Source organism: Aotus nancymaae, unplaced genomic scaffold (genome assembly GCF_030222135.1).
Source record: "Aotus nancymaae isolate 86718 unplaced genomic scaffold, 86718_ANA_hifiasm-v0.15.2.pri h1tg000058l, whole genome shotgun sequence".
Classification (NCBI taxonomy): Eukaryota; Metazoa; Chordata; class Mammalia; order Primates; family Aotidae; genus Aotus; species Aotus nancymaae.
This window is the reverse complement of record NW_026988472.1, coordinates 51,555,728-51,583,256: the sequence shown is the minus strand read 5'-3', so window position 1 is coordinate 51,583,256 and position 27,529 is coordinate 51,555,728. Positions and strand designations below refer to the sequence as shown.

The 27,529-nt window shown below is 42.7% G+C and overlaps 2 protein-coding genes across 9 annotated transcripts in view; one reads left to right on the top strand and one right to left on the bottom strand.

Annotated features, from left to right (window-relative positions):
• The window catches only part of PUDP (pseudouridine 5'-phosphatase), a 343,821-nt gene extending 338,174 nt beyond the window's left edge, over nucleotides 1-5,647 (bottom strand). For all 3 annotated transcript variants that reach the window (XM_064364540.1, XM_064364539.1, XM_012437567.2), the window contains exon 1: nucleotides 5,544-5,647. In XM_064364540.1, coding sequence (XP_064220610.1) covers nucleotides 5,544-5,619 — 76 coding nt within the window. In that variant the 5' untranslated portion in view covers nucleotides 5,620-5,647. The remainder of the gene's footprint in view (nucleotides 1-5,543) is intronic.
• A 313-nt stretch (nucleotides 5,648-5,960) lies between these two features.
• STS (steroid sulfatase) overlaps nucleotides 5,961-27,529 on the top strand; it is a 527,011-nt gene continuing 505,442 nt past the window's right edge. For all 6 annotated transcript variants that reach the window (XM_064364536.1, XM_064364537.1, XM_064364538.1 and 3 more), the window contains exons 1-4: nucleotides 5,961-6,002; nucleotides 9,544-9,625; nucleotides 13,313-13,486; nucleotides 16,303-16,433. The gene's annotated coding sequence lies outside the window, so the exon portion shown is untranslated. The remainder of the gene's footprint in view (nucleotides 6,003-9,543; nucleotides 9,626-13,312; nucleotides 13,487-16,302; nucleotides 16,434-27,529) is intronic.

The window sequence follows — 27,529 nt, the reverse complement described above, 5'->3', positions numbered from 1 at the left end:
CTGGGACTACAAGTACATGCCCTCAGGCCTGGCTAACTTTTGTGTGTGTATTTTTAGTATAGATGGGGTTTTGCCATATTGGCCAGACTGGTCTCAAACTCCTGACCTCAAGTGATCTGCGTGCTTCTGCCTCCCAAAGTGCTGGGATTATAGGTGTGAGCCACCGCACCTTGCTGAAAGAGAACTTTTTGTAAAAGGAAGAATCAACTGATATGGCAAACTTCATTGCTGTTTCATTTTTTAAAATTGCCACAGGATTTTGTTGTTTAATTAGCACCAACCTTCAGCAACAACTACTCTGGTTAACAGTCAATGTCAAGACACCACCTTCTAACAGCAAAAGAATTACAACTCACTGAAGGATGAGATGATCCCTAGCACTTTTATTTTCTTTAATCAATTAAATATTTTTAAGGTATGTACATTTTTTAGACATAATGCTATTGTACACTTAATAGAATATGGTATAGTGTAAACCTAACCTTATGTGTACTGGGAAACCAAAAAATTCATGTGTCTAACTTCATTGCGATGTTTGCTTTACTGTGATGATCTGGAACTGAACCCACAGTATTTCTCAGGTATGCCTGTATCTACGTCATTTAAAGATTCTAAATAAAACCATACTGTTTCTATTTGAAAGAGAGAGCTAGAAAAAAGAAAAGAATATTTTATACCTGCATGCCTAGAATCTGCTGAATATTTAAGTTGTGTTGCCAGGTGGACAAAACTTATTTATCTGCAGAATTTTGCAATTTAAGTCTTACCCCCTTCTCAATTATTCTAGAAACAGAAACAGCTGCAGTAGGCAACCAACCACTTACTACAAGAACTTAAAGTTGGCATGGTTCAGGTCTATTAGAAAGCACAACAAAAGGGAGCTAAGTCTATAATTTGATGCTGTTTCTCTGGCATAAAATATAGCATCTTACTCAAAATCTCTTCAAACCCTTAATAGGAACACATTGTCTTGTGCTTGCTATATTCCAGAAACCTTTTCAGTTTCCAGAAACAACAGATTATTCATTGATCACACTGTAGTGAAAGGCCAATCATGGCCCCTGAGGTAAGGGCTCACCTCTGTCCCAAGCCCTCAAACTGGCGTCCACCCTCAGCCATCTCCTTTGCAAATGTGGAAGAGAACCTACATTTCACCTAGCAAGGTTAGAACCCAAGGGTGCACTGTCAGCCCCCAGGGGAGGCAGGGCAAAGAAAGAATGTGAACCTACCACCAGAGTTGCTTTGACATCCAGAGCAAGACCCATTACATATGATGGAAGGAGGGGAGGTTGTGATTAGTATCTCATTTCAACTAGGATCTCTGCATATTCTGGGGTTAAACAATAACCACCTATGGAAGCATGAGGAATGATCCTTCACTTCCACCTTCCTCAAAAACGTGCCAAAACTCTTAGAAACCGCACTTGGAATGAATGACTTGATAACATCAAGTAGTAAGAACCTACTGAGGCTGAAAAGCTCGCCAACTGCACTTTTAAATCTCGCACGTATTTCACGGGGTCAAAGGACGACATACATAGATTGTTCTGACAATCCATCTAGGGCATGTGCTAATATTACATAAGAAAAATCTATTTTTGTCATCAGCTATATGGATGTTCCGGTGTCTAGAGAAACAGCCTACATGAAGTTAACAAAGAATGATAGTGCGAAACACACTCACGCTGTGTCTGTGGAATTTTGAGCACACGGTGAACATGACTGTCAACTGTCTCAGGCAGCCCACAATCCCATCGGTACTGGGCTAGGTGATCACCACAGAGACCCTTCCTCCGTGACCTTTTAGTGTCTCCTGGGTCCCAGACAGTGAGGCAGGCACTTACAGTGTCAAGCGCTATTATTTGGCAAGGAGGAAGCTATGGGAGTGCAAGAAGGCAAAGAACAGGTCTTCATTCTACTATATAAAGGTAAAGCAGAAGTCACTCATTAAAATCCTGCAATCTGGATTTATAAAGATATAGTATATTATGGTCGATACTGCAAATGTTCTTATTACCCTTTGCAGATCTACCTTATTATTTTACAGTGTTTTAAGATTTTGAAAATAAGCTTATTTTCCTTTGATTTTTTAAAAGGATTTTAAATAATTCTGTATTAGACTCCAAGAAAACACATTTTACACATACCACATTTTACATACACCAAAATTCCTAATTTTGAGTATTTTTTACACCCACCCTCTGCCTGGCCCTCCCAGCATAGCCATTATCAACAGACATCATGGGTTACTCCACAAAGACCTAGACCCACGCTGTCCAAGCCAGCAGCCACTCACCAAGTGAGCACTTCAAATGAGGCCAGTTCAAACTGAGATGTGTTGTATGTATAAAATACACACACATTTTGAGGACCTAGTATTAAGATTAATGTCAAACACGTCAATGATTTTTATATTGACTATGTATTGAATAGTAATATTTCTGAGACATTAGGTTACATAACATACATCATCCAAATCAATGTCATCTGTATCTTTTTACTTATTAAAAGTTGCTCCCAAAAAATTTCACCTGGCTCAATTCTATTCTATGAGACAGAACTGCTCTGGACAACAAACTGTCTTCTCTCTTAAAGAAATTGGGACTATCTTTTGTGCTCCTAATTTCAGTTATTTACAAATGGAATCATCTTCTTTGACCAGCTGCTGAGATAGTTTAATACTTGTCATCTTCTTGTTACAAAATCTTGTCCCAGTTTTTAACTAATCTCAGTCCCCTTTTTCTCTGAATGGCATTTGAGAGCTAGAATTACTAATATTACCTAAATCATAACCGACTGTTACCTTGGTCATGAGAAACAGAATCCAAAGTGTTTTCTTTAAAAAAAAAAAAAAAAAAAAAAAAAAGACAACAGCATCGTGCATGTCAAAGGCATGGCAAAATGCCCAGGCTTTCTTCCTGGTCAACATTTCCTCTAAAATCTCTATTTACTTCCTCATCCTCCTCTGATTAAACAAGCTTCTCCTGTAATGCTAACAATTCTCCATGGAATTATTCATGTTCAATTTTATTTCCACAAGTATGCAAGTATTGGAGCTACATCGACAAACAGAACTTCCTAGGGAAATGCATTCAAAATTTCCAAAAAACAGACCTACTGCAAAATAACTCATTTTAAATTGATGACATATTGTTATGCAAACAAGGGATACACTGAAGTGAGGGGCTACAGAATGAGAGCAGGCATAATCTGGTAGATTAAATTAAACTGGTACATTTTGGAAAGCTGTGTTTTGTATTTATACATTTTGTAAGAGAATGGGATAAGCAGAGGTATATTTCCAAGAAGGTTTTGCAAGGCCTTACCACCTCAAAGAAGAGGAAGGGCCAGAAAGGAAGAAATGGGCAGAAAATGAGGGAGGGGAATAAAAAGAGGTAGGGCTTATTTTTCCAAATAGCACTAATTCTTGGTTATCTGACTAGATCAGAGGACTGGGTAACAATGTGAGGTCAACGGTTGTATTGCCATTTAAGTCACATTCATCGCTTCAGGGCATGGCTATGTGCAAATCTAGAATGAGAATTAGGCATCAAGCTCATTTAGAAGTTTAATAAATTTAATTTTAATGAGACATCTTGTTTAGTATTAAAATTCATGAGACTCCCAGAACAGGTTCTCTGGACTTTTCATTAGAGGGTAAGAAATTTATTTGACAATTTAACTTCTTGACCACCAAAGTAGGAAAATTCATGTCTACAAACTATACTTATGTATCCCAGAAGCTTTCTGAAATTGAGTCATTTCAAATTTAGTAGCTGCATACACCGTTGGCTCCAATTAGTGACCTCTATGGGGATTTCTTTTCCTTTGGAATTAATGTTTATATCTCTGTGTTCATAAAATGAAGAGCCTAGTTATCGTGTGCCTTTTTTAAAGAAAACATTGCTAGTGAACTACCCAGCAATATGATGAGCAGGAACAAGGTCACATTCACAATTTAAATTGAGCTCAACATCATTTATATTTAGAATGGGATCAATCCAGAATCGTTTCTCAGTTTGGCTTATTGGCTGTGTGACTTGGGCAAGTAGTTTTACCTCTCCCAGCTGCAGGTTGTTTTTTTCTTTTTTTTTTTTTTAATTAGTGAAATGCAAATACTTCCTCCGAATTTGCCGGGTTTTGAAATGAAAGAATGATATATGTAAACAAGCAGGTCAGCAGTCTACACAGAGTAGGCAGACACATTTACAGATCTATGAAGCGTCCTGGTGATTATGTTTCATGGTGTTAATTCTGTTGAGGCTTTGGGTAGAGTTTGGTATAGTTCCATCTTAAGTTAAAAATGGAGTTTTAAGCTGGGCGTGGTGGCTCACCGCTGTAAACCCAGAACTTTGGGAGGCCAAGGCGGGCAGATCACCTGAGGTCGGGGGTTCGAGACCAGCCTGACCAAACTTATCTGGCCGTGGTTGCTCATGCCTGTAATCCCAGGTACTCGGGAGGCTGAAGCAGGAGAATCGCTTGAACCCGGGAGGCAGAGGCTGCGGTGAGCAGAGATCGCGCCATTGCACTCCAGCCTGGGCAACAAGAGTGAAACTCCGTCTCAAAGACAACAACAAAAAAAACAGCGTTTTATTCTTTGAATTCTACTTGAATTCCTCTTGGGTGGTAAAGTTCACATGTGCTATGACTGACTACGTTAGTACACTACCAAGGGTTTCTAAATGCCTCCTATTGATAGAGCAGGAGTTCGCAAAGGTTCAGGCACTTGTGTTAAAACGCAGAATCTGCATTTTACAAGTGGCTCCCAGGTGATGTCCCTGGTGCTGGTCACCCTAGGCAGCCAGGCCACTTGACAGACCTTCTGTGCCTCTACACTGTTGACGACGCGGGATAATTCCTTATGGTTGCATAAGGCACTCCTGTGCAATGTGGGAAGTTTAGCAATATCCCTGGTCTAGACCCCACTAGATGCCAGTGACCCCATCCCTCCATCCCAGCTTTGACAGCCAAAATGTCTCCTGACATTGCCATTGACAGATGCCCTCAGGGCGACCAAACCACCAGCTGGAGAACCGCTACCACGTAGGATGCTACCATCAAGGTGCGCCCACAGCAGCAACCTTGGAGTAGGCAGGCAAGTGTCCTCCAGGCTAGTTTGCAGACGGGGAAACTGAGGCTGGGCACCGCTCAAGGTCGCAATTGTGGGTAACCGAAAAGGGGGCGGAGGTCCCGCCGCGTCCAGCTCTGCAGAGAGGACGCTGGGCCGCGCGCCCGCTCGGTGGTCCCCAGGGACCGCGCCCACGTGCTCCGGCCCCACGCGCGGCCCGCCGACCGGAAGCGGGTGCTGAGGTCGCGTAGACGCCGCAGCCACGCGCGCCCTCCAGTCCGGACATGGACTCGCAGGCGCTGGTGGCCGCCGCCCGACTTCGAGTCCGGTGCGGAACACAGCGCGCGGGAGCCTCACGGTCCCTGCTCAAACACAGCCCCGCCGCGGCCCCCCGGCCGTGACGTATCCCGCGCCGACCGTTCCCACGCCCACCCAGGACCGCCCTCGCAGGAGGCGGCGGCTGCACACTACCCACCCAAAAGAAGTCCGTCCATGTCAAAGATGAGGTGGGTGACGGGCTGTGGCGGGGGTGCGGGCGGGGGAGCCGCCATGGTACCGCCTTCTGGGTCTGGGTGGGGGTGGGCGTGGGAGGCGAGGAAAAAGTGCGCGCGCAGTCGCCCGCCCCGCGCACGCGCAGTCAGGGCCTCCTCCCGCGTCCGGGGCCAATCTGCGCATGCGCTTCCCACGGCCCCTCGCCCGCCTCCGAACCCCCAGTCCCAGGCTGCCTAGTGCCGTTCCGCGCACGCGCATCTCGGGCTTTCGCCGCCGCAGCAGCTGCAGACTGGGAATGCGGCGCGGGCGGGCGCGATACGTTAACCCGCATCAATTCCTCCTCACGTCACACCCGGAATCAGGCCAAGCTACTCCGCCAACGGCCGCGCAGAGCCGAGGCCCTCGTCTGGGGGCAAATTCACTGCTTGAGTTTGGATCAGGGGTGTGTATGAGGAAGGAGGGACCGTGCAAGGGGGCTGTTGAGTGGGGAGAGGGGGTTGAAGATATTCAGGGTGGCATCACTGCGAGCCATCAGGTTGCAGGCAAATGGCCTTGGTCACGGAGGTCCCTGGGTGGGTTCGCTCAAGCCTAGAACGCCAGCCCCTGGACCGTGGGTGGGTTTCTCGGTTTCGCCTGCCCCCGCCTCCCTGCGGTTTTGGACCGCGACTTGAACTGGCAGTCGTGCATGCGCAGTGTGCGCGGAGAGGATGCACAACCTCCGTGCCTGCATCCCTGAGTATCCCAGGCTGGTGCATTGTCTCAGAGCAAAGCCAAACTGTGCAAGGAGGATGCCGAAATAATACTAGTAGTCAACATGTCTTGCTCATTAAGCCTTCTTAGGTATCATCTGTCTTTTGGGCTGCTCTGAGTTTCTTCCTTTTTTAACTTTTCAAATGCCATCTAAACAGCTTTCTTCCCCCCAACCACCACCTTTTGCCATGTCAGAAAAATACTTTTTTGTCCATTTCGTGTTCTCTTATGTGGTGTATTCACGTTTAAGGACAAGAATTGGATCTTTTGAGAAGCTGAAATAATAGAGTTAAGACTAAAAACGTGACGGTGTGCCGGGTGCAGTGGCTTACACCTGTAATCCCAGTATTTAGGGAGGCAGAGATGGGGTTTGGGGGGATAGTTTGAGCCCAGGAGTTTAAGACCTGCCTGAGCAATATAGTGTGATCCTGTTCGCCACAAAAAGGGAAAAAACACACACAAAAACAGGTGTAAAACATGAGGGTGTATTTCTAGTTTAGTGAGTACGTGGTGGACGGGGGCATGCCTGGATTCAGCAAGAACACTTATCATCTATGGATAGACAAAGTGCCTCTGTGTCTGTTTCCTCCTGGGTAAAATGGAGGTGATAAAGGAGGTGAGGCAGGTCAAGCAAGCCCTTAGTACTAGTGCATAGTACATAGTCAATAAAATTGTGTATTCTTAGAGCTGGTACTATAAGAGAGCTTCCCCCATTTAATCCAATTGTGATTTCCCTTTGAGGATACTGAATTTCAGAGAAGGCAATTCGTGAGAAAATTAGGAAGGGACTTTGTACTCAAAGGCAGTCATTCGTGATTTCTGTATTAGTTTGCTACAGCTGCCATAATAATGCACCACAGACTAAGTGACCTAAACAGCAGACGTGTATTGTCTCACAGATCTGGAGGCCAGAAGTCCTAGATCAAGATGTCAGCAGGCTTAATTTTCTGAGGGCTGTGAGGAAAGGACCTATTCCAGGCCTCTCTCCTCAGCTTGAACCTGGCTTTCCTTTCCTGGTATCTTGTCCTATCATCTTTCCTCTGTGTGTGTCTCTCTGTCCAACTTTTTTCCTGCTATAAGAACACCGGTCTTGTTGGACTAAGGACCACCCTAATGACTACATTTTAATTTGATCTCCACTGACAAGATCCTGTTTCCAAATAAGGTCACAGTCTGAGGTAGTGGGGATGAGGACTCCAACATATCTTTTTGGGGAACGCAATTCCATAGTAGATGCATTTCACACACATTGCTGGGGTACCAACAGTCAGTATGACAGTATTTCCCACCTGGAGTCTTTAGAATTCTCCCTCCCAGATTCTTTCCTTTCTCTAGAAACAAATGGATGCACACATGTCTGTTAACTGTTGTTTTTTTGGTATCATAACCACCTCACATTTCTGTTTAGTCATTAAGTTAAACAAGAGTATTTTTCAAAAGAAAAAAGGCCCCAGTGCCATTTTGATGAAATGGCAAGGCCTCACAACAATTGTGGAAGAGACAGATTGGGAAACCTTAGGTACTTCAGCTCTCCACAGATGTGAAAACATGGTCAACATCTTTTTTTAAGTAAGTCTTATTTTCTACACTTTTCAGTGACATCACTTCAGTGCATAAGATGGAAGACTCCTCTTTGCTTAAAAAAAAAAAACAAAAAACAATGCGTGAATGCTTCTCTGTCACAAGTTAGATTGGAAAAGAATGAAATTTTGTTCTATCGATGTGATTTGCACACATATAACAAGTTAGCTTTTAGCTTTACATAATTCTTCAACATCCAAAGATGGACAGCTTCTATGCTGATGAGAATGCATTTCCTTCCATGAATTACAGTTTACTTTTGTACAATTGTGTTTTCCCCATAGGACAATACCTTACTTTTCCTGACAATTTTAAGATACAATAGAAATGATCCCGTAAACTACAGTACGATGGCGTCAAAAGCACATTAACAACTGATGGAACAAATAAACAGATGATCTTTCACACAACATATAAACTGAACATGCCATTTATTGTGTGTGTATATATACACCATCCTGTATGGAGTAGTAGCTTATCTCAACTTCCTTAGTTTGTTGTCCTGGTTCCTGTGTCCCTGTGCCTTTGTTATCTGTTGTATTTGGTTTCCATTCTGCTATATCTGTTTTCTGTGACCCCCTTTGTCCCGTTCTTCTCTTTACTTTTCTGAGGTACAGATCTTGCCCAGCATAGATGGAGGGTAACAGGTTGGACTAGGGACCATCTTTCTCAGTGGCTGTCCACAGTCTACTTTTCTTGATGATGCTGAGAAAGCTCTGTCTTCCATCTGATGGGGCCTCAATTTGGGCTCCTCATTGCAGACTTACCTGCCTTCTTCCCCAGTATAGCTGGCTTAGCAATGCTGACTTAGCAAGTCTCTTGCTTCAGAAGCACTGAATATTCTTACCTCTTCCCACTGCTGGTTTCCTCCAAGCCCAGTGAGCTCTGGAAGGGAGCCTGACATAGACGGCTGAATTTGCCACTCCTGGTTTTGTGCTCTAGGATGTATCTGGTACTTTTGTGTGAAGAGGATCATTATTTTTGAACCCCTTCACCATCAGAGTACAAACCCTCTGAGCAAGAGGTCCAGTTTGATTCTCTGCAGTGGTGGACAACAGACATGGTATGAACTGGCAGTGTAAGCATCCCCTGGGAGCTCGCTAGAAATGCAGAATCCCAGCTGCCACCCCCAGACTGATAGCATCTGCCTTTCAACCAGGGCATGTAATGGTCTAGATCATTGACCGCCTCCTGGGGTATACAAGCTACTTCATTGTGGGGAGGGGGCTTAGGATTATTATTTTAATATAAAGAAGTAGCAAATGTGTTAAGCTTTACTAACATTTATTTTATTTTATTTTTATTTTTTGAGACAGGGTCCCACTGTGCACCCAGGCTGGAGTGCAGTGGTGTGATGTCAGCTCACTGCAACACTCTCCTCCCAGGTTCAGGGGATCCTCCTACCTCAGCCTCCCGAGTAACTGGGACTACAGGCACCCACCACCATGCCTGGCTAATTTTTGTATATTTTAGTGGAGACGGGGTCTTACCATGTTGGCCAGACTAGTCTCAAACTCCTGACCTCAAGTGATCCACCTGCCTTGGCCTTCCAAAGTGCTGGAAGTATAGGCAAGAGCCACTGCACCCAACGCTAACATTTAATATTTGTGTGAATGCTGGCGAATGTTCTCGTGTCTTGGTCTTTTCTCTAGGTATCCTTGCAGGGAGGAAGGGAGACATCATTGCTCTCAACCATTTTATTTGATTTCAGCATAATGCAATGTACATATTAAGGTAAAGTGTATTTACAACTTATATTATTTACTTTTTAAACCAATTCTCAAAAATGGACAGAGGGATTAAAGACATGCCTATGAAAATAACAAAATGTAGCTTCCAGTTAATAAGAAAAGAGAAATTCCAGCATCAGCTTTATAGCCTTCACTAATGATTAAAAATCATGTTTTATAATATCCATAATGTTACTGCCTACACTATTCTAAAATAGCACATATGAAGGGAGGATGTGTGCTCCAAAAATGTGGGGAAGTGAGGCATGTGGTCAGACTCTACCATGCATTCGAATTTCCTCTCTCCTGCCAGGATTCTCACTGACTAGACACGACTGGACATCTGAGAGAGGGGCTCAGGCTTCATGACACCCCACCCTTTTTCATCGTATTGTTCTAGGATTTAGGGCTCCTGACTCCAAACAATTCCTTCCTTGCTTGTCCCACTCTCCTTCTCTTTTTCGTTCCCTTCCTTTCCTCCTTCTCTCTTTCCCTGTCTTCCTTCCTGTCGTCCTCCTTGACTCCCTCCCTCTCTCCTTCCTTCCCTTCATTTCCTCCTTCTCTCTTTTCCTATCTTCCTTCTTGACCTCCTCGACTCCCTCCCTCTTGCTTTCCTCCCTTCCTTTTCTCCTTCTCTCCTTTCCTGTCTTCCTTCCTGTCCTCCTAAACTCCCTCCCCCTTCCTGCCCTCCCTCATTCTCTTCCTTTTCTGTTTCTCTCCTGATGTTTCCTCTGGCATAGCCCCTTCCCTCCAGGACCTGTGAGGGGTCCGTGTGTCCACAATGAATACAACTGGGGATGTCAGCATCTTGGGCCTTAGCTGTGTCTTGCACCACATTCACAAGGAGGGCTGCCCACTGGCCCTGCCCACTGAAGCTTCTCTACTTGGGTGGAATCACAGCTGGAGCTCACCACGCAGAGTGCCGAGTACCATCTCTAATGTGCGCCTTGCGATGTTGCTGCTTCTGAATAAACCACGCGCTCACCTGCAAGGCTCTTAGTTCCTATCATATCTTAGGCAAGTTGCTTAGTGCTCTGGTCACTTCTCCAAAGTGTTTATAAAGGCCACGTGCTAAGAGTCTGAGATGAAAGAGTGATTACTTGTTCATGGTTAAAATTGGCTCATTGTTTCATAACTATCATAATAGCCACCAGCCCTCAAATAATTAGGACATACTCACAACTTTATAAATGATCTCTTATTTCATTGACTCCACAACTTTGCAAAGTAAACAATGGAATTCTTCTTACAAAAATAAAGAAATGGAGCTTGAGGAAGGTCAAATACCTTGCCACAAGTCATATACCTGAAAAGGATCAGGGTGGAGAGTTCAACCTCTGTTGGTCTTCCTTCCTCAAAAAGAGCCAAAAGACAAAAACTATCTATTAATATGTTTTCTATGTGTTTTCAAAATTTCTTCTGTTGTGAGTAAGTAATCAGGACCACGATGTGAACAGATAATATCAAAATCAAATACAAGAATGAATGTGCAAATAAAGGGGAACAAAGTATTCTAGAAACCACCAGCAAGAAAACAATAAGGAAAAGGAAGCTTCAAAAAATAAACAAGAAACATTAAGCATTTGTTTTCTGCACTTCTGATGTCAGTGTGGCATGTCAGTGATAACATGGTCGAACCAGTCATTTCTAGAATCAAAAGTTTTTGCCTTTATTTTACTTGCACCCAACTCCTGTGCTGCTCAGTGCAAGCTAACATCTGGAGGGAACAGAAAGCTGGTTACACAGCCTCTTCCTTCAGCTTCCCCATGATCAATAATCACATAAGCCTGGAAGTGTGCTTAATGGGTCTTTGCCACCTCAGTCCACAGCCTTGAAACTCTCCCATTTCTGTGGTCAACAATGGTCTTCCATTTTTTGTTTTGTTTTGTTTTAAACACAACAATTCTCAAACTTACTCAACAAGGACCATCACATATGCTCTTTAAAAAGAAAGTAATATCTCCCTCAAACACACTTTAGAAATACCAGACTACTGTTAGGCATAGAGTCCATTCTGACTTACATTCTGCCTCACCACCAACTTTCTTGAAGCTATCATTCAGTAAGGCTATGGGATTTTTCCAAGTCAGTGTGACACTGAACACATTGGAAAAGCAGAGTAAATTTACAGAGTAAAATTCAGAGAATGAGAATCTTAGGTACCTCAAATAGTTAAGATTTTAAGAATCTTAAAGGGAACGGGATATGTGTATATATATGTGTACCATATATACGTTATGTAATCTATATAAATAATATATTGGTGTGATTTTTATAAACTTAGGAAATGCCTTTATATATAACTTAAATATATTTAGTTTGTATATATTCACAAATTTATATGTTAAATATTATATTAAAAATATTGCAAGTATATGACTTTAAGAAAGTTAAGAAGAAAGATAATTACAGTAGGTTCTCACTTAACATTCTTGGGAGGTTTTTGGAAACTGTGACTTTAAGCAAATCACATATAACAAAACCAATTTTTTTCATCAACTTTATAACAAAACGATGTTGAATGAAACAACCCGCTGTATATCATCCTTCTTAAATTTGCAATTTCCGAGAATTGGCCAGGTAAGGGGGTTCATGCCTGTAATCTCAGCACTTTGGGAGACCAATGCAGGTGGATTGCTTGAGCTCAGGAGTTCAAGACCAGCCTGGGCAACATGGTGAAACCCAATCTCTACAAAAAAAATACAAAAATTAGCTGGGTGTGATGGCATGCACCTGTTGTCCCAGCTACTTGGGGGACTGAGGTGGAAGGATTGCTTAAGCCTGGGAGATTGAGGCTGCAGTGAGCTTTGATTGTGCCACTGCACTCCAGCCTGGGTGTCATAGTGAGACCCTATTTAAAAAAAAAATTCTGAGAATCTATCGATGTTGTTAAGTGAGGACTTACTGTGTATATGATTTAAATGCACTTAATTTATTACACATAGATACATGCATGTGTGACTTTTTAGTTTTAGCTGGCTCTTGCTTCTCTTTGGATGTATGTGTGGTTTTAACAAACTTCAGATGAAAAGTCTTTATATATAATATATGTGTGTATATATATTTATATATAATTGCACAGGTTTCAGAGTTGTTTAATAGGCTAAGTGAAATAGATGAGTCAAACACGTACAACAAATGTATTTGTTCTTTTGTGGGCACATTTCAATTGAATATGTTTATTGGCTGATGTTGTATTAATGTATAAACAATAACATTTGGAAAGCATCTATTTCAAGTCAATTTCCTAGGGCCATTTAAACCACTCTGGAAGAATCTTAGAGGCAATCAATTTCCATGACTCCTTCGTTCTGGAGTAAACTAGGATGCCAGTTAAAGAAAGGCAATTTACTAGGACTTGGGTTTTGGTTTAATAATAAAGCTGTAACTTGAAACATGGAAATGCAGTATAGCAAGGAGAAGGCTGTGATTAAATCTGCTCCTGAAGAATGGGAAATGAATGATAATTAAAAACCACAAAGATGCAAAAATACCTACCCAGAAACTATTCATAATTTTTTGTGTTCCTCCTTTGATCTACTTCCAACCATGTTCCATGTAACACACATAGGAGGGATTCTGGGGTTTTCCATGTGTTTTTGCCCTTTCCTGTGCCATAACCTTTACTTTAATAGAGGAGGGTCTCCAAACCAGATATTTGAGAACACGTTTGGTATTTTAACATTTCTAGACTTTATGAAGCTGGCACATGGCTTGGAGGAGAATAGTTGAGCCCATCCTGAATGTATAAGAGCTCACTGTTGTTTATCTTGTGCGGCTGTGGATGACGCAATAGGAAGACTATCAACTGGATTCTGGGGCTCCAGGTCTCTTCCTTCTGCATGGCTAAGAGGAGAACCCTCCTGTGAGTACCGTGTTGCTCTCATCCCACTTGCTCGATTTGCATTGAGATGCTTGTTCCTTGATTCAGGGCCCTAATTATCAAGCCTCCATATTTGCTCATGCAATTGCTGTATGTTGAGTCTTTGAGAGTGAGTGTTCACTTGCTAATCTCTGATTGCATGTGCCCTTCTTCTATGGGACACCAGGATTTCCCACCAACAGTCTCTCTACTGGGTTCTTTCTGGGTAGTGGCCCAAGTATGAAGACATGCCCAGTGTTAGCTTGAGGGTTCCTGTGTAATGTCTTTGATGGTTGGCACAGTTATAGGAATGTCAAACATCAGGTAGGTTCAACCCTGAACAATTTCTTTAAGCATCTACAGGGATTCATATACCAAAGTCTGTGCTTTTCATGACCTTAAAGCACAGTGGTTTTCATAGCTCTGTAAAGTAAAATCTTTTCACTTCTGTCTTCTCAAAATTGCCAAAAAGGATCATCTATTTCTTTTTGCCAGGCACCATGCCCTGGGATATTATATCTGATCAATAAAGGGTTATTGATTAGAGGGGCTTGAGATGTATACTTCTGCCTGCCTTACTAGTGAGAAAGCTAGTGACCCAAGTGATTTAAGCACTTTTTTGAGGTTATACAGCTAGTGGGTGCTGGGATCGGAATGCCACGTCTGTCTGACTCCAAAGTCCTCCATCTACATATTAAGATAAATTATTCTGGGAAATATTTATTGTAACAGGATACTCATTTGACAGCATCATGAAATGAGATGCAAAAAAAAAAAAAAAAGGCATCTTATAGGAATTTTCCATGTAGACAGCCAGGAATGCTGTGGACCTCTGGCCTCACAGCAAGAAGAGAAGTAGGGGCGTATGAAGAGGTTTCTGTGGCATTAAAGCCCTGCCTCTTCCCCAGTGGAGTTAGGCTTTTTGTTTCTTGTTTCCTAAATGAAATAAAAACAAATGACATGGCGTGCATCTCTCTTGGCCTCAGTCTAGTGTGGAGGCTTCAGCAACACTCCTCAGAGAGGTTAGTATTTGATTGTGCATCTCTTGGAGGACCTAAGGGGTTGGCACCTGATCCCTGCCTGATCTGCTCTAGAGACTTGTGAGCTTGAGGGCTAGGGGGAGTTGATTTAGGTTGCACTTCCAGAGTCCCTCAAACAAATATACATGACTAGATAACCTTAATGACCAGATGGGGACCAACAGGAGGAAAACTTTGGACTTTTGCCCCACAAAATCTCCTGGGGTGAGGAGGAGACTCCAGCAGAGAGGCACCACTGGAAAACCAATTGGAGGGAGAGACAACATCACCCACATCTCAGGAGTTGCAGATCGGGGAGATTCAGCTGGCCTGGCTTCCAGGAACTTAAGAAAATGCCCTCCAGGTTTGCCTGAAATCTTCTCGTGACAGCACCAGTGAGAGAAGAACCTTCTGCTCCTTTTTGCTTTCTTTTTCTGCTATTCTCCAGGTGGAGGGATCGGTAATCACAGCAGGGGAAATGAGGGAGGAGGACAACTGAGAAAGCCAGAAGCTTCCCTGTATGTGCCCTCTGTTTCAGGACCATGAAAAGCATGCCTTAGCTGGGGGTATGGTGGAAAGGAAAGGAAGTCTTACCCTGGAATTAAAGCTGCAGAGATTTAGTATTTCACTCGACTTTTAATTTTGAGCATGAAAGCATTCAGTGACCAGAAACATCATGTGATTTCCTAGAATTCTGACCAGTAGCTGGTATAAGACATTTCAGCAATGAGTAAGTTTTATAGAGACCCTGGGAGACAAAACATTGCCTTTTGGTAAAATCCGAGTCATATTTATTCATGTTAAAATGCTTTTCAGATATCAATATGCTCAATTCCTTGTTATTATTAAGAATAGAAAATGGGCTAACACCACTACTTTATGTGTTATTTGAGTGCATACTGAGAGCAGGAGGCACACAAAATAATTAGAAATAAGCAATGTTTTATTTACAGAAGCAGAATAATGAAAGCAAAGACTCAGATTGGGTTTTTTTTTTTTTCTTTCTTCCTTTCCTTTTCCCTAAATGCTATAAAAACAAATAACACGAGGAAACAACTAAAAGAGAAACACAAGACATTATTTTTCCTGGGGTATGATTTTCCCCCAAGGTGTGTGGTCAGAAGACTGCTTGTTGTTTCATCAGCATTGATGGGACACCTCCCTGCTGAGTGTTAGCCCTGCTCATTACCCAACCCTGTGGTGTTGACACAGAGAATGAATTCCTTGGGGCTCTTGCCACTGTGTTGTATGTGTAACTCACTTAACAAACAGGCTGGCAAGGCTTAGGTACATCAGGCTCTCGACAGATCATTCAAAACAAAACCCTTGCTCTTCTCATCCTAAAACCATGTCCTATGTTGCTGTTCATTGGAAAAAATAATCATCACTGTGTGTCTGGCCCATATCACCATTGTATAGCCTCCCTCTTCTTCCTCAACACGTGCTCCCTTTCCTTGCTGTGCACTGTGCAATGCAAAATTCAGTGCATACAGGAAGTGCTCTCAGTGAACCCCTGATTGTTTTCCAGGTCAGAGAGTCGATAGGTGAATACGAATTGCAGTTAAGTATTCAGGGCTGGCACCCAAAGCTCCTCCAAAGTGATGAGTTGGTGAAGGAAGTCCAGCTTCCCTCTGAGTGATGTTGAAAATGTGTGGGGCACTGGGGGAGAGGAAGGCCAGGTGGAGAAATACACGCAGTTAAACAACTTTTTTATGATAGATTTGCAGATTACTCAGTGATGACTTTATTGCTAATGATGCTCCAGTATAACTGCCCAGGCTGTCAAACGATTATTCACAGACGGTGAGCGTTCGGCTGGGATGCTTGTCCAATGTGATGGTGTGAAAAGCTGTTTGAGATCCTTGAAGAAGACATACAAAGTGTCTGAGTCTCCCAGTAAGGAACCCTCTCTGAAAGCCTTGTGAGAACTGGTGAGTTACCTTTTTAATATACTTACTGTTTTTGCTTCTCTGCCGCTAAGATATTGAGATACATGTTGACAGAAAATGTCTACAGGGAATATTTACTTTAGTTGCACTGCTACAGAGGAAGTCCAAAGGTTTCTGTTTCCTTCCACTCTTGAAATACCTAACGAGCAGCCTGGTAAAAGTTAATTGAATACGTAAAAGAGCCAAGTCTTTGCTCTGGGAGGCAGAGTTTTAAATTCTCTTACGTAGGACTAATCAAAGTTTGTACATTTTTTATCTGTAGTGTTACATTAAAGAAAAGATCTGTAAAACCACCTATAACAATTTATCTAATATGTTTTCATTTGCTCATTTGCCCTGAAACAAGGCTGTCTATAGGGAGAAGAAAGTAATTGCCAAATAGTTTGTCTCTGTGGATTAGAGTGGTAGTTTGAAAACACAAGCTTGGTATAAAGAATATTGGAGTTGAGAGGAACGAATCCTAAAAGGAAACGAGCATATGAAGTGGTACATTTTGTGCTATAGTTTACACAAAAGAGAAGTTAAATCAATTAACTTCATGTGTGAAAATATTGGACCCACTGCTCCTGAGTTAGATACATGTCTGTACAGGAGATGTCTTTGCCATCCATTGCATTCCCTGTAAGATTGGCATAGTTTTAAGCTTTCAACTTACTGCTTTTCTAAAGGATAAGTTTCAGAGGGAATTAACAGTTTTTTCACTTTTTTTCCATTTTAAATATACAGGTTCAATATCTATAATGTTCACCTTAAATATGTATCCTAAAGAGTAGAAAAAGAACATATATGCCTACCTTCTAGAGGGGCATACATATAGATCTCTGAGTTTGTCCTCAGGACCATGCATGGAGTCAAATGTTTCTCTCTGTTTTTTCTTTTTTTTAAGACAGAGTCTCACCCTGTCTTCCAGGCTGGAGTGCAGTGGTGCGATCTCAGCTTACCGCAACCTCCACCTCCTGGGTTCAAGCAATTCTCCCGCTTCAGCATCCTGAGTAGTTGGGATTACAGGCACGCACCACTATGCCCAGCTAATTTTTTTTTTTTTTGTATTTTTAGTAGAGATGGGGTTTCGCCATATTGGCCAGGCCGGTCTCAAACTCCTGACCTTAAGTGATCTGCCCGCCTTGGCCTCCTAAAGTGTTGGGATTTCAGACGTGAGCCACTGCACCCAGCTAGAGTCAAATGTTTCTTAACAGGCTACATTGGTTTTAAGATGTGGTGTTTATTACTGCACTTTTTACAGTGTGCTTGTCATGTAAGATCATCTCTATAAAAGAACTAGGTTAACTGAGGAATGAGTATATAGTTCAGAGATCAGCTACTGTTTTCTGAAAATTTTTATTAATTGAAGAAAATGGACATCCAAAATCAATTTAATTTTTGCAGTGTATTCTGTACGTAATCTAGTAATTTTAAACCAACCAAGTGGATGATTTTTCCCCCAAAGAGAGATGCTAAGAAATTCCTTTGATCTCTTTCAAGTAAACTGTTATCTTATGAGCAATTATAGTGAATTAAGATGTCCAGTTCTTGCTTACTTTATTCCTTATCAGAGTATCAACATATTTCATGTACAAATCAGTTTTGTCTTCTGTGCCAGTCTGAGCAGATTGAGTTGGAGGAATGTTAAAAATAATTTTCACTTAAAATAATATCACTAAATGCGTTGAAATTATGTTACAGAAAGTTTGCTCCATTTCGTGTCATTTACTGCAGGTATTCTTTGTCTCAAGGAAAACATGATAATGCTTTACTGAATACCCTGTGAATTGGTGTCTATAGTAACATTAGTATTTGCCAACTGAGAAATTGCCCCATATTCATTTATAATGAGATTATCATATCACAGCTGATATCAGGAGACAAATCTAAAAGGTTTCAGTGCAAAAAAAAGATAATAATGACTCCTGTTTGCATTAAAAACCTAAATAGTAAATATTGGTTGGGCATCCCTTAAAAGCTTAATAAAATAAGCATTAAGTGTTTGTGGCTAAAAATCCTAAGCCATGCTTTCCAGACCAGGTTCTGTTACCATTGCTTTGTTTCCATCTTATCTTCTCCTTAAAATTCCAGCCTTGTTTGGGAATTAACCCCTGTCAAACTTGGCCACTGAGTCAGCAAGCAATTCCCCAGTGCCCAGGGGACACAGGTAACAGAGGATGTGGCAATGATGAAACAGAAGTCCAGTCTCACCTCAGGTGTTGTTTATGAAGGAAAACAAGTAGTATAAATACTGCAAGTACCAATGTCAATGATAATTAAATGCGGGCCGGGAGCGGTGGCTCAAGCCTGTAATCCCAGCACTTTGGGAGGCCGAGGCGGGTGGATCACGAGATCAAGAGATCGAGACCATCCTGGTCAACATGGTGAAACCCCGTCTCTACTAATACAAAAAATTAGCTGAGCATGGTGGCGCATGCCTGTAATCCCAGCTACTCAGGAGGCTGAGGCAGGAGAATTGCCTGAACCCAGGAGGCGGAGGTTGCGGTGAGCCGAGATCGCGCCATTGCACTCCAGCCTGGGTAACGAGCGAAACTCCGTCTCAAAAAAAAAATAATAAAAAAAAAATAATTAAATGCTTATTATGAGAAGGAAGTGCAGGGCAGAGAGTTGGCACTGGGCTGATTAGGAGTAGCACCTTCAACTCTGAGGTCTGGCAGAAAGCCCGGGGGATGGAAGAGAGACAGCTTAGGGTCCCGGGTTCCTCTTGGTGGTTCCAAGACTAGGAGATTTTTAGTTTTGAGGTAGACTCGGAGGTTCTTTTTTTATGATGAATTTGTCTACCCAGCGTTTCCTCACGGAGGCACTGTTGGTACTTGGGGTGAGTGATTCCTTGCTGTAGCGGCTGTCCAGTACATGGTAGGATGCAGCAACCCACAGTATTTCCAGATGTTGCCAAATGTCTCCTGGTACGTAAAATTGTCCTCCCAGATGATAGTCTCTGGCTTGAAATAAGTGTTTAAAATGTGTAAGAGAGAGCTTACTTAGAGCAGTGTTTGTCAGCCTCAGCACTGCAGACATTTGGGGCTGGGTCACTCTCTGGTGGTGGCTGTCCTGTGCACTCTAGTGTGCTGGGCATTATCCCTGGGCTCCACCCACCAGATGCCAGCAGCACCTCCCCCCACACCCCCACCTCCCACCCACTGCTAAGTTGTAACATCCAAACTTGTCTCAAGATAATGCCAAATGTTTCTTGGGTCGCAAAACTGCCCCTTGTGTAGAATCATCAAATTGGAAACAGATAAGAACTGGCATCTGGGGTCATGGAAGAGGTGTGGAGATCACCATTTTGAGTCTGCTCTCAGCTCTTTTTCTAGCTGGCCAGGCAGCTCTGTGGTTTTGATGGAGCCTGTCATAGCTAGTTTGACCTGGGTCACTGGGCAAACATTCCCTGGTCTCGACCTGTCACCTCTTCTGCCTATGAGGAAACTCTGGAGCTATCTACATCCAAGTGACTTGGCCAAGGTCCTGTTCAGCATAGGAGGCTTTTCCAGCACTTGCCTTCTTAGCCTACAGGACTTTACCACTTCTTTTCAAATCTTACCTTCAGAAATGTAGGTTTGCAATCCTTTATCCATAACCAAAAATAGAAGAGAAAAGCATTGGAAACCCAGAGTTTTTGTAACATACTTGGCAGTAACACCAGCTCAAACCAACTAACACAAAACTAACATAAAGTGAAAAGTCTTCATTCATCCCACAGAATGTGGGTATTCATTTTGTTTCACTGCAGTTTTTTTTTTTTTTAAGATAGGGTCTTACTCTGTCACGAGGATGAAGTGCAGTGGCTCGATCTCGGCTCACTGCAACCTCTGCCTCCTTGGTTCGAACGATTCTCCCACCTCAGCCTCCCCAGTAGCTGGGAATGCAGGTGTCCGCCACCATGTTCAACTAATTTTTTGTGTACTTTTTGGTAGAGATTGGGTTTTACCATGTTGGCTAGGCTGGTCTTGAACTCCTGACCTCAGGTGATCTGCTCCCCTCAGCCTCCCAAAGTGCTGGGATTACAGGTGTCAGCCACTGCGCCCAGCCTCACTGTAAAACCATTAACATGGGTGACCACAGGCTGCTGTCCAAGACTTTGCTCGAGCTGTTATATATGACATGAAATATTCACCATTACCTTAAAAAAACCCAAAACATTCTGCATTCTGAAGCACACCTGTTCTCAAAAGTTTCTATTTCAAGAGTATGGACCTGAGAACGTAATTGTGAGTGGAAAAGTGTTCATTCTTAATTTCTTGTGACCTTGACAGCCCAACAATGATGGTACTGTTTGTTTTTTGGTTTATGGTATCATCATGTACTTCTGTGTGTCTTCGGATGCAACTTCCATTATGTAAAACCTCCTTCCTTTTCTGTACTCTCTTAGCTTTTGAATAACTGAGAACACTCAGGAACTGAATATCTCTGTCATTTGGTTCTGGGCTCAGTTGTAAGTAGCTCCCAGACCCCGCTTCCCAGCCAAGTACCTAAGATGCAAAGGACCATTTACGCAAATCTACGTGAGGACACAGTGACCAAACCTGGGGACTCTATGGATTGGGGCTATTAAACCAAAAAAATATTTCTTCATTTCTGAAAGGCTAGTTTCCATTAAAAAAAAAAAAAAAGTCTGAGCATGGTGGCTCTCATGCCTGTAATCCCAGCATTTTGGGAGGCTCCAGTGGGTAAAGTGCTTGAGTCTAGGAGTTCAAGAGTAGCCTGGGCAACATGGCAAAACCCCAGCTTTACAAAAGATACAAAAAAAAAAAAAAAAAAAAAAAACCAGAGTCAGGCATGGTGTCACGTGTCTGTTGTCCCAGCTACCTGGGAAGCTGAGGTGGGACTGCTTGAGCCTGGCAGGTTGAGGCTACAGTGAGCAGTGATTGCACCACAGCCTGGGCCACAGAGCAAGACTCTGTCTCAACAAACAAACAAATAAACAAACAAAAACAACCACCAAATCCTTATTTGGTTTATTAAAAAGAAAGAAAAGTTGTTCTTTTGTGAGCGTGGGTACATCTGGGACAGGGTTTCTCATCCTCTGCACACTAGATATTTGGGGCTGGATAATTCTTTTTTGTGGGATGGGCTGTCCTATGCAGTGTGGGGTGTTTAGTGGCTTTGCTGGACTGTGATAGCCAATATCTACCTCCCAGCTGTGACAGCCAAAAACGACTCCAGACATTGTCCAACATTCCCTGGAATGCAAAATCACCCGTGGTTGAGAACCACTGGTCTAGAAAGAGCATTTTAAAAGGAGTAATAGGCTGGCCATGGTGGCTCACACCTGTAATCTCAGTGTGTTGGGAGGCCAAGGAAGGCGAGGAGATTGAGACCAGGAGTTCGAGGCCAGCTTGGGCAACATAGCAAAACTTTGTTTCTACAAAAAGTAAAAAAATAAAAAGTCAGCAAGGTGTGGTGGCTCACACCTGTAGTCCCAATAACTCGGGAGGCTGAAGTGGGAGGATCCCTTGAGCCTAGGAGTTCGAGGTTGCAATGAGCTATGATCACACCACTGCACTCCAGCTGAGTAACAGAGTGAGATCCTGTCCCTAAAAATAAAATAAAATAAAATAAAAATAGTAATGCAAAGCTTTGACTTAATCAGAGTTCTTTGACTTGATACTATTGACATTTGAGGCCAGATCATTTTCTGTTGTCAGAAACTGTTCTGTCCACACTTAGTAGCATCTTTGGCTTCTACCTACTGGATGACAATAGCACTGTCCATAAGTTGTGACAACCAAAAATATCTTCAGATATTTCCAGATTTCCCCCGGGTGTCAAATTGGCCCCTGGCGAGAACCACTGGTCTAGGCTAGTGATGTAGTCTACAGGGTCACATTATTTTAACTTTGTGTGGTGCCTCATATTTTACAGAAAGCATTCTCTCTCTCTCTCTCTCTCTCTCTTTCTTTCTTTTAATTTAGACAGGATCTCACCCTGTCATCCAGGCTGGGGTACAGTGGCGTGATTATGGCTCACTGCACCCTCGACCTCCCAGGCTCAATCGACCTGCCCACCTCAGCCTCCTGAGTAGCCAGAGCTACAGGTGCACACCACCACACCTGGCTAATTTTTGTATTCTTTGTAGAATTGGGGTCTCACCATGTTGCCCAGGCTGGTCTTGAACTCCTGGGCTCAAGTGACCCACCTGCCTTGGCCTTCCAAATTGCTGGGATTACAGGCATAAGCCACCACACCCTGCTGCATTATCTCATATTTTGCTTCATTTAATACTTTCCTCTTTCAACCCTGTGAAGTATTTTTGAGTCCCCATTTTGTGGGTGGGAAAAGTAAGCCCAGCAATCTATACAGTGTGTCACAGTCAGAGTTTTGTTCGTGCCCTGTCATATTGCCAGATATCACATGGATGACTCAAGCATGGGGCTATGCAAAGCATAGTCTTAATTGGCAGACTGGATTATATAAAATAATTTACATAATACTAAGTAGACACCACAGTCAGCAATATGAAATGGATTCCAGGAACTTCCAATTGCAAATTAGCCCATGTGACTGATGAATTACTTAATCTAGGAGGTTATAGGTTCAGGTGCCTAGAACTTGCAGGTTGCATGACTCAGAAGGTTTTTAGTTGGACATGATGGAGACCCAATGCAACTTTGCTCCAAACTAGAAAGGGATTTTTCAGTTGTATATGTGGGAAGTTCACAGAATCAAAGAGAAAACCACGAACCTGGAACTGTCATCTTCAAGACCAGCTGAAAATTCTTTGTAAGCCTGATTGACATGACCCATAGCTACTTATGGCTCCAGATAGAAGCCACCAGTGTATTTGAAAACACTTGGTTTTACATTCTGGTTAAGCTTTATGGTGTTGGTACTATTTTATGTATATTTGGGAGTAGATACTATAGTCATTGTTTATCACTACAGAGCAAATTACCACAAACTTAAGACTTAAAACAAATACCCATTGAGGATCTTACAATGACTGTGGGCCAGGAGTCTGGGCACAGCTTAGCAGAGTTCTCTGCTCAGAGTCTCACGAGGTTGCCATCAGGGTGTCGGCTAGGTGTTGGCTGTGTTATCACACAATATGGGGAACTCTTTCAAGCTCATTCAAGTTGTTGATAGAAAATTTATTACTTATTTATTTATCTAGAGACAGAACCTTGCTCTGTCGCCCAGGCTGCAGTGTAATGGCATGATTGAGGCTCACTGCAACCTCTACCTCCTGGGTTCAAGCAACTCTCCTGCCTCAGCTTCCCGAGTAGCTGGGACTACAGGCACGTGCCACCACACCCAGCTAATTTTTGTATTTTTAGTAGAGATGAGGTTTTGCCATGTTGGTCAGGCTGATCTCAAATTCCTGACCTCAAGTGATCTGCCTGACTCAGCCTTTCAAAGTGCTGGGATTACAGGTGTGAACCACCGCGCTCAGCCCAAGTTGTTGATAGAATTCAGTTCCTTCTTGTTTTAGGATGGACACTCTCAGTTTCTAAAGACCACTCCTCATGAGAGGCATCTTACAACAGAGCTGTCTATTTTATAAAGGCCAGCAGGAGAAGGCCTCTTGTGCTTGAAGTCTGTTTTCAAGGGCTTGCCCAATTAGGGCAGGCTCATCCATCTTTTCATTTGTTTGTTTTTTGTTCCAAGACAGGGTCTTGCTCTGCCACTTAGAGTGTGGTGGTGCGATCATGGCTCATTACAACCCCAAACTCCTGTGTTCAAGCCATCCTCCTGCCTCAGCTTCCCAAGTAGTTGGGACTGCAAGTGTACACCACCAGGCCTGGCTAAGTTTTTTTTTTTTTTTTTTTAAGTTTTGTAGATACTTGGTCTTGCTATGTTGTCCAGACTGGTCTCAAACTCCTGGCTTGAAGTAGTCCTCTCATCTCAGCCTCCCAAAATGCTGGGATTACAGGCATAAGCCACCACACCTGGCCCTAAGCTGCCTTTTGATTAGCAGAAAGTCAGCTGATTAGGGACCTTCATGACACATACAAACATCCCTTTACTTTTGCCATACTTTATTGGTTAGAAGCAAATCATCATTTCCACCCTCACTCAAGAGAAGGAGATAATACAAAGTTATGAGTACCAGGGGCTGGAAAGCGAGAAGGCGATCTTAGAACCTTCTTCTTACAAGTGCCTTTGTATGAGTGCACCTGGGAATTGAATTCTAATGTAGGGAAAAATGTGTTCTAAAAACCAGATAACCTAATGGCAAACAGATGTCTCGGGGAAATGGATATGTAAGATTGGCTTTGGTTGCCAGTCCTGACTCTAGTTAGCCAATTCAAATGTCATTGATTTATATTTGATGATAATAAAATCATGAAAAATACCCTACATAATTAAATATTTTATTCTTGTCATGAGAGAGTCTCCCGCAATGCATCACAATAATTTTTTTCCAGTTGCTCAGGAATGCGTCTAGGGGTTGTACCTCCTCTGAAAGCAGGATTAGAGGGCACGCCTCATAATGCGTAGGCAGGTCTCTGGGGATGGCTCATGCCTCCCTACATGCCCTGGCTGATGGATGAGCTGTGCCCCTTCTTTCCTTTCAGCCAGGCCTTGAAGCGGGATGTCATCTCTCAGTGATTGGGAATTCTTCCCTGAGCACCCTCAAGTCGCCTTTCTCTCTGTCCTTACCCAGGATGTTCCTTAGAGTAACAGCATAGATGCTTGAGTCTGGTGCCAGCATGGCTTAGTTGAATTGCTCACCAACTGTGCAGTCAGGGTCCTCCTTCTACTCACATTCGGGCTTATTTGTCCAAATTTCACTTTGGGAATGTCATATCATACTAGTGATATCAGAAGGCTTTATAGTATTAACAAAATAGCTTCAGCTTTGATCATATCTTTTCTAAGCTTTTCTTATTGAGATGAAATTCTTATAAAATTAACCATTGTAAAATGTACAATTCTGAGACATTGAGTGCATTCACCACATTAAACCACCATCAGTCTGGTTCTACAACATTTTCATCACGACTGAAAGAAACACTATACCCTTTAACAGTGATTCCACATTCCTCCCATCCCCCCACCCCTAGGAAACCATCAATCTGCTTTCTGTCTCTATGAATTTGTCTATTTTGGACATTTCATATAAGTAGAATTATATACCCTGTGGCCAGATGAAAACAGGGTCTCTGGGGGCTCAGTGCTCTCCAAGAGGAGGGATCTCTGACCTTTCTTTTCCCATCTTCGCTTTCTCTTCTCTCTTCCTTTACTCAGCACAGTCTTTAAGTTCCATCCATGTTGTAGCATGTGTCAGAATTTCATTGCTTTTCATTGCTGAATAAAATTCCATTGTGTGGATATACCACATTGTTTATCCCTTTGTTTTTCACCTTTTGGCTATTGTGAATAATATTGCTATGAATATTGATGTACAAATACTTGAGTTCCTGTTTTCAGTAATTTGGGATATATACCTAGTAGTAGGATTTCTGGGTCATATGGTAATTCAGTTTTTTAAGGAACCACCATACTGTTATCTACAGCAAGTTTTACTGTCTCTTAGGTTTTGCCAGAACTTGTGTTGAGGAAAAAATTGGTTTGACTTAGGAAGTTGCAGTTGGCAAGGCCTCCCTTTACTTATCAGCATTTCTGAGACTTGTTTGTTTGCCCTGCAGCCTGTTGGAAAAGGCAGTTTCAAAAGCAGCTCTGATCAATTCCAGAAAAACTCATCATAACACATGGGTGGCGTGTTTGTTGGCGGGGGTGGGGATGGGGGGGTTGGTTCCCAGAAACGGCACTGCAGAGGTTGAGCTGACTTAGTGCTCAAGCATATAAGAAGCAGGCATTGTAAACAGTGAAGAGAATAGGAATTTACAGAACACATGGCATTTATTTCCCCATTCCTGAACAGTTTAGTTCTGGGTCCTTTGAGGATACTAATTAAATGGTTATATAAGACAATCACAGATTATAGAGTCTTGTTGTAGAATAATATAGTCTGATGATTGTCAACATCCCAGAAGACAATAGGGCAATATTGACATACCCCAGGTTCCAAGAAATATGATGAGACCTAAAAAAATGTGACTTCTTAAAATATATACTGGCAGGAGGTACAGGAGGTAGGAATAGCAATTTACAGCAGTGGGAATAGCAAATCTCACTAGGGTGATTGGAAGTGTTCCAGAACTGATGTGGCAGGGTGGGGTGGGAGGGTTCACACAACTTGCTAATTTAATAAAAACCATTCAATTGTACAACTGGGTGAATTTGGTACAATATAAAGTGGATCTCAAAAAAGTAAACATCTTTTTCATCAAAATTATTATCATTATTTAGAGACAGAGTTTCACTCTGTCACCCAGGCTGAATTGCAGTGGTGTGATCTCAGCTCACCACAGCCTTAAAGTCCTGGGCTCAAGTAGTCTTCCCACCTTAGCCTCCCAAGTAGTTGAGATTACAGATGTGCCCCACCATGCCCATTTAAATTAAATTAAATTAAAGTTTAAGTTTAAATATAAAAAATTTAAATTTTAGGTGTGAGCCACTGTACCAGGCCTAAATTATTTTTAGAAAGAAAATGTCCTAGAATCACTGAGAATGTGTGGAATTTCTTTAATTATTTAACAAAGGCCTCCAAGAGTCACTATATTGATTCCTCCAATGGATCTAATCAAACATGTTATTAGATGCCACATATATTCCACAGGCACCGTTATACTGGGGGATGCTTCATTTTCTATTAATGGCTGAGCAGTCACTGCCCATCCCCTGGTACAATGGGCCAGTCTTGGGATATGCAGGGTCATATGATTGCAAGGTCATGAAATGACTCAGAGGCCTCTGCAAAACTGTGTCCAGAAAAACCCTCCAAATCCATCCTGGAGTGGCTGCAGTTTGTTGCCACCTGTTGGTAGCTCTCTGCTCAAAGCATAAAAATCTACAGGGGTATTTCTGCCTCCTGGGGCTGGGGGCTTCCAGAATTCCAGCAATAATTCCAAGAGTCTCTGAGTTGGTGAGCTGAATCTGTTCCTCAGTCTCAACTTGGAGGTAGGGCCAGAAGAAAATAAGGTCTGCGGGGATTCAGGGGTTTTCAGGAGTGGTCTCTGACTTTTCCATTGCTACCTCTTCTCTCTCAGCTCTCTGCCCCTATCTTCTCC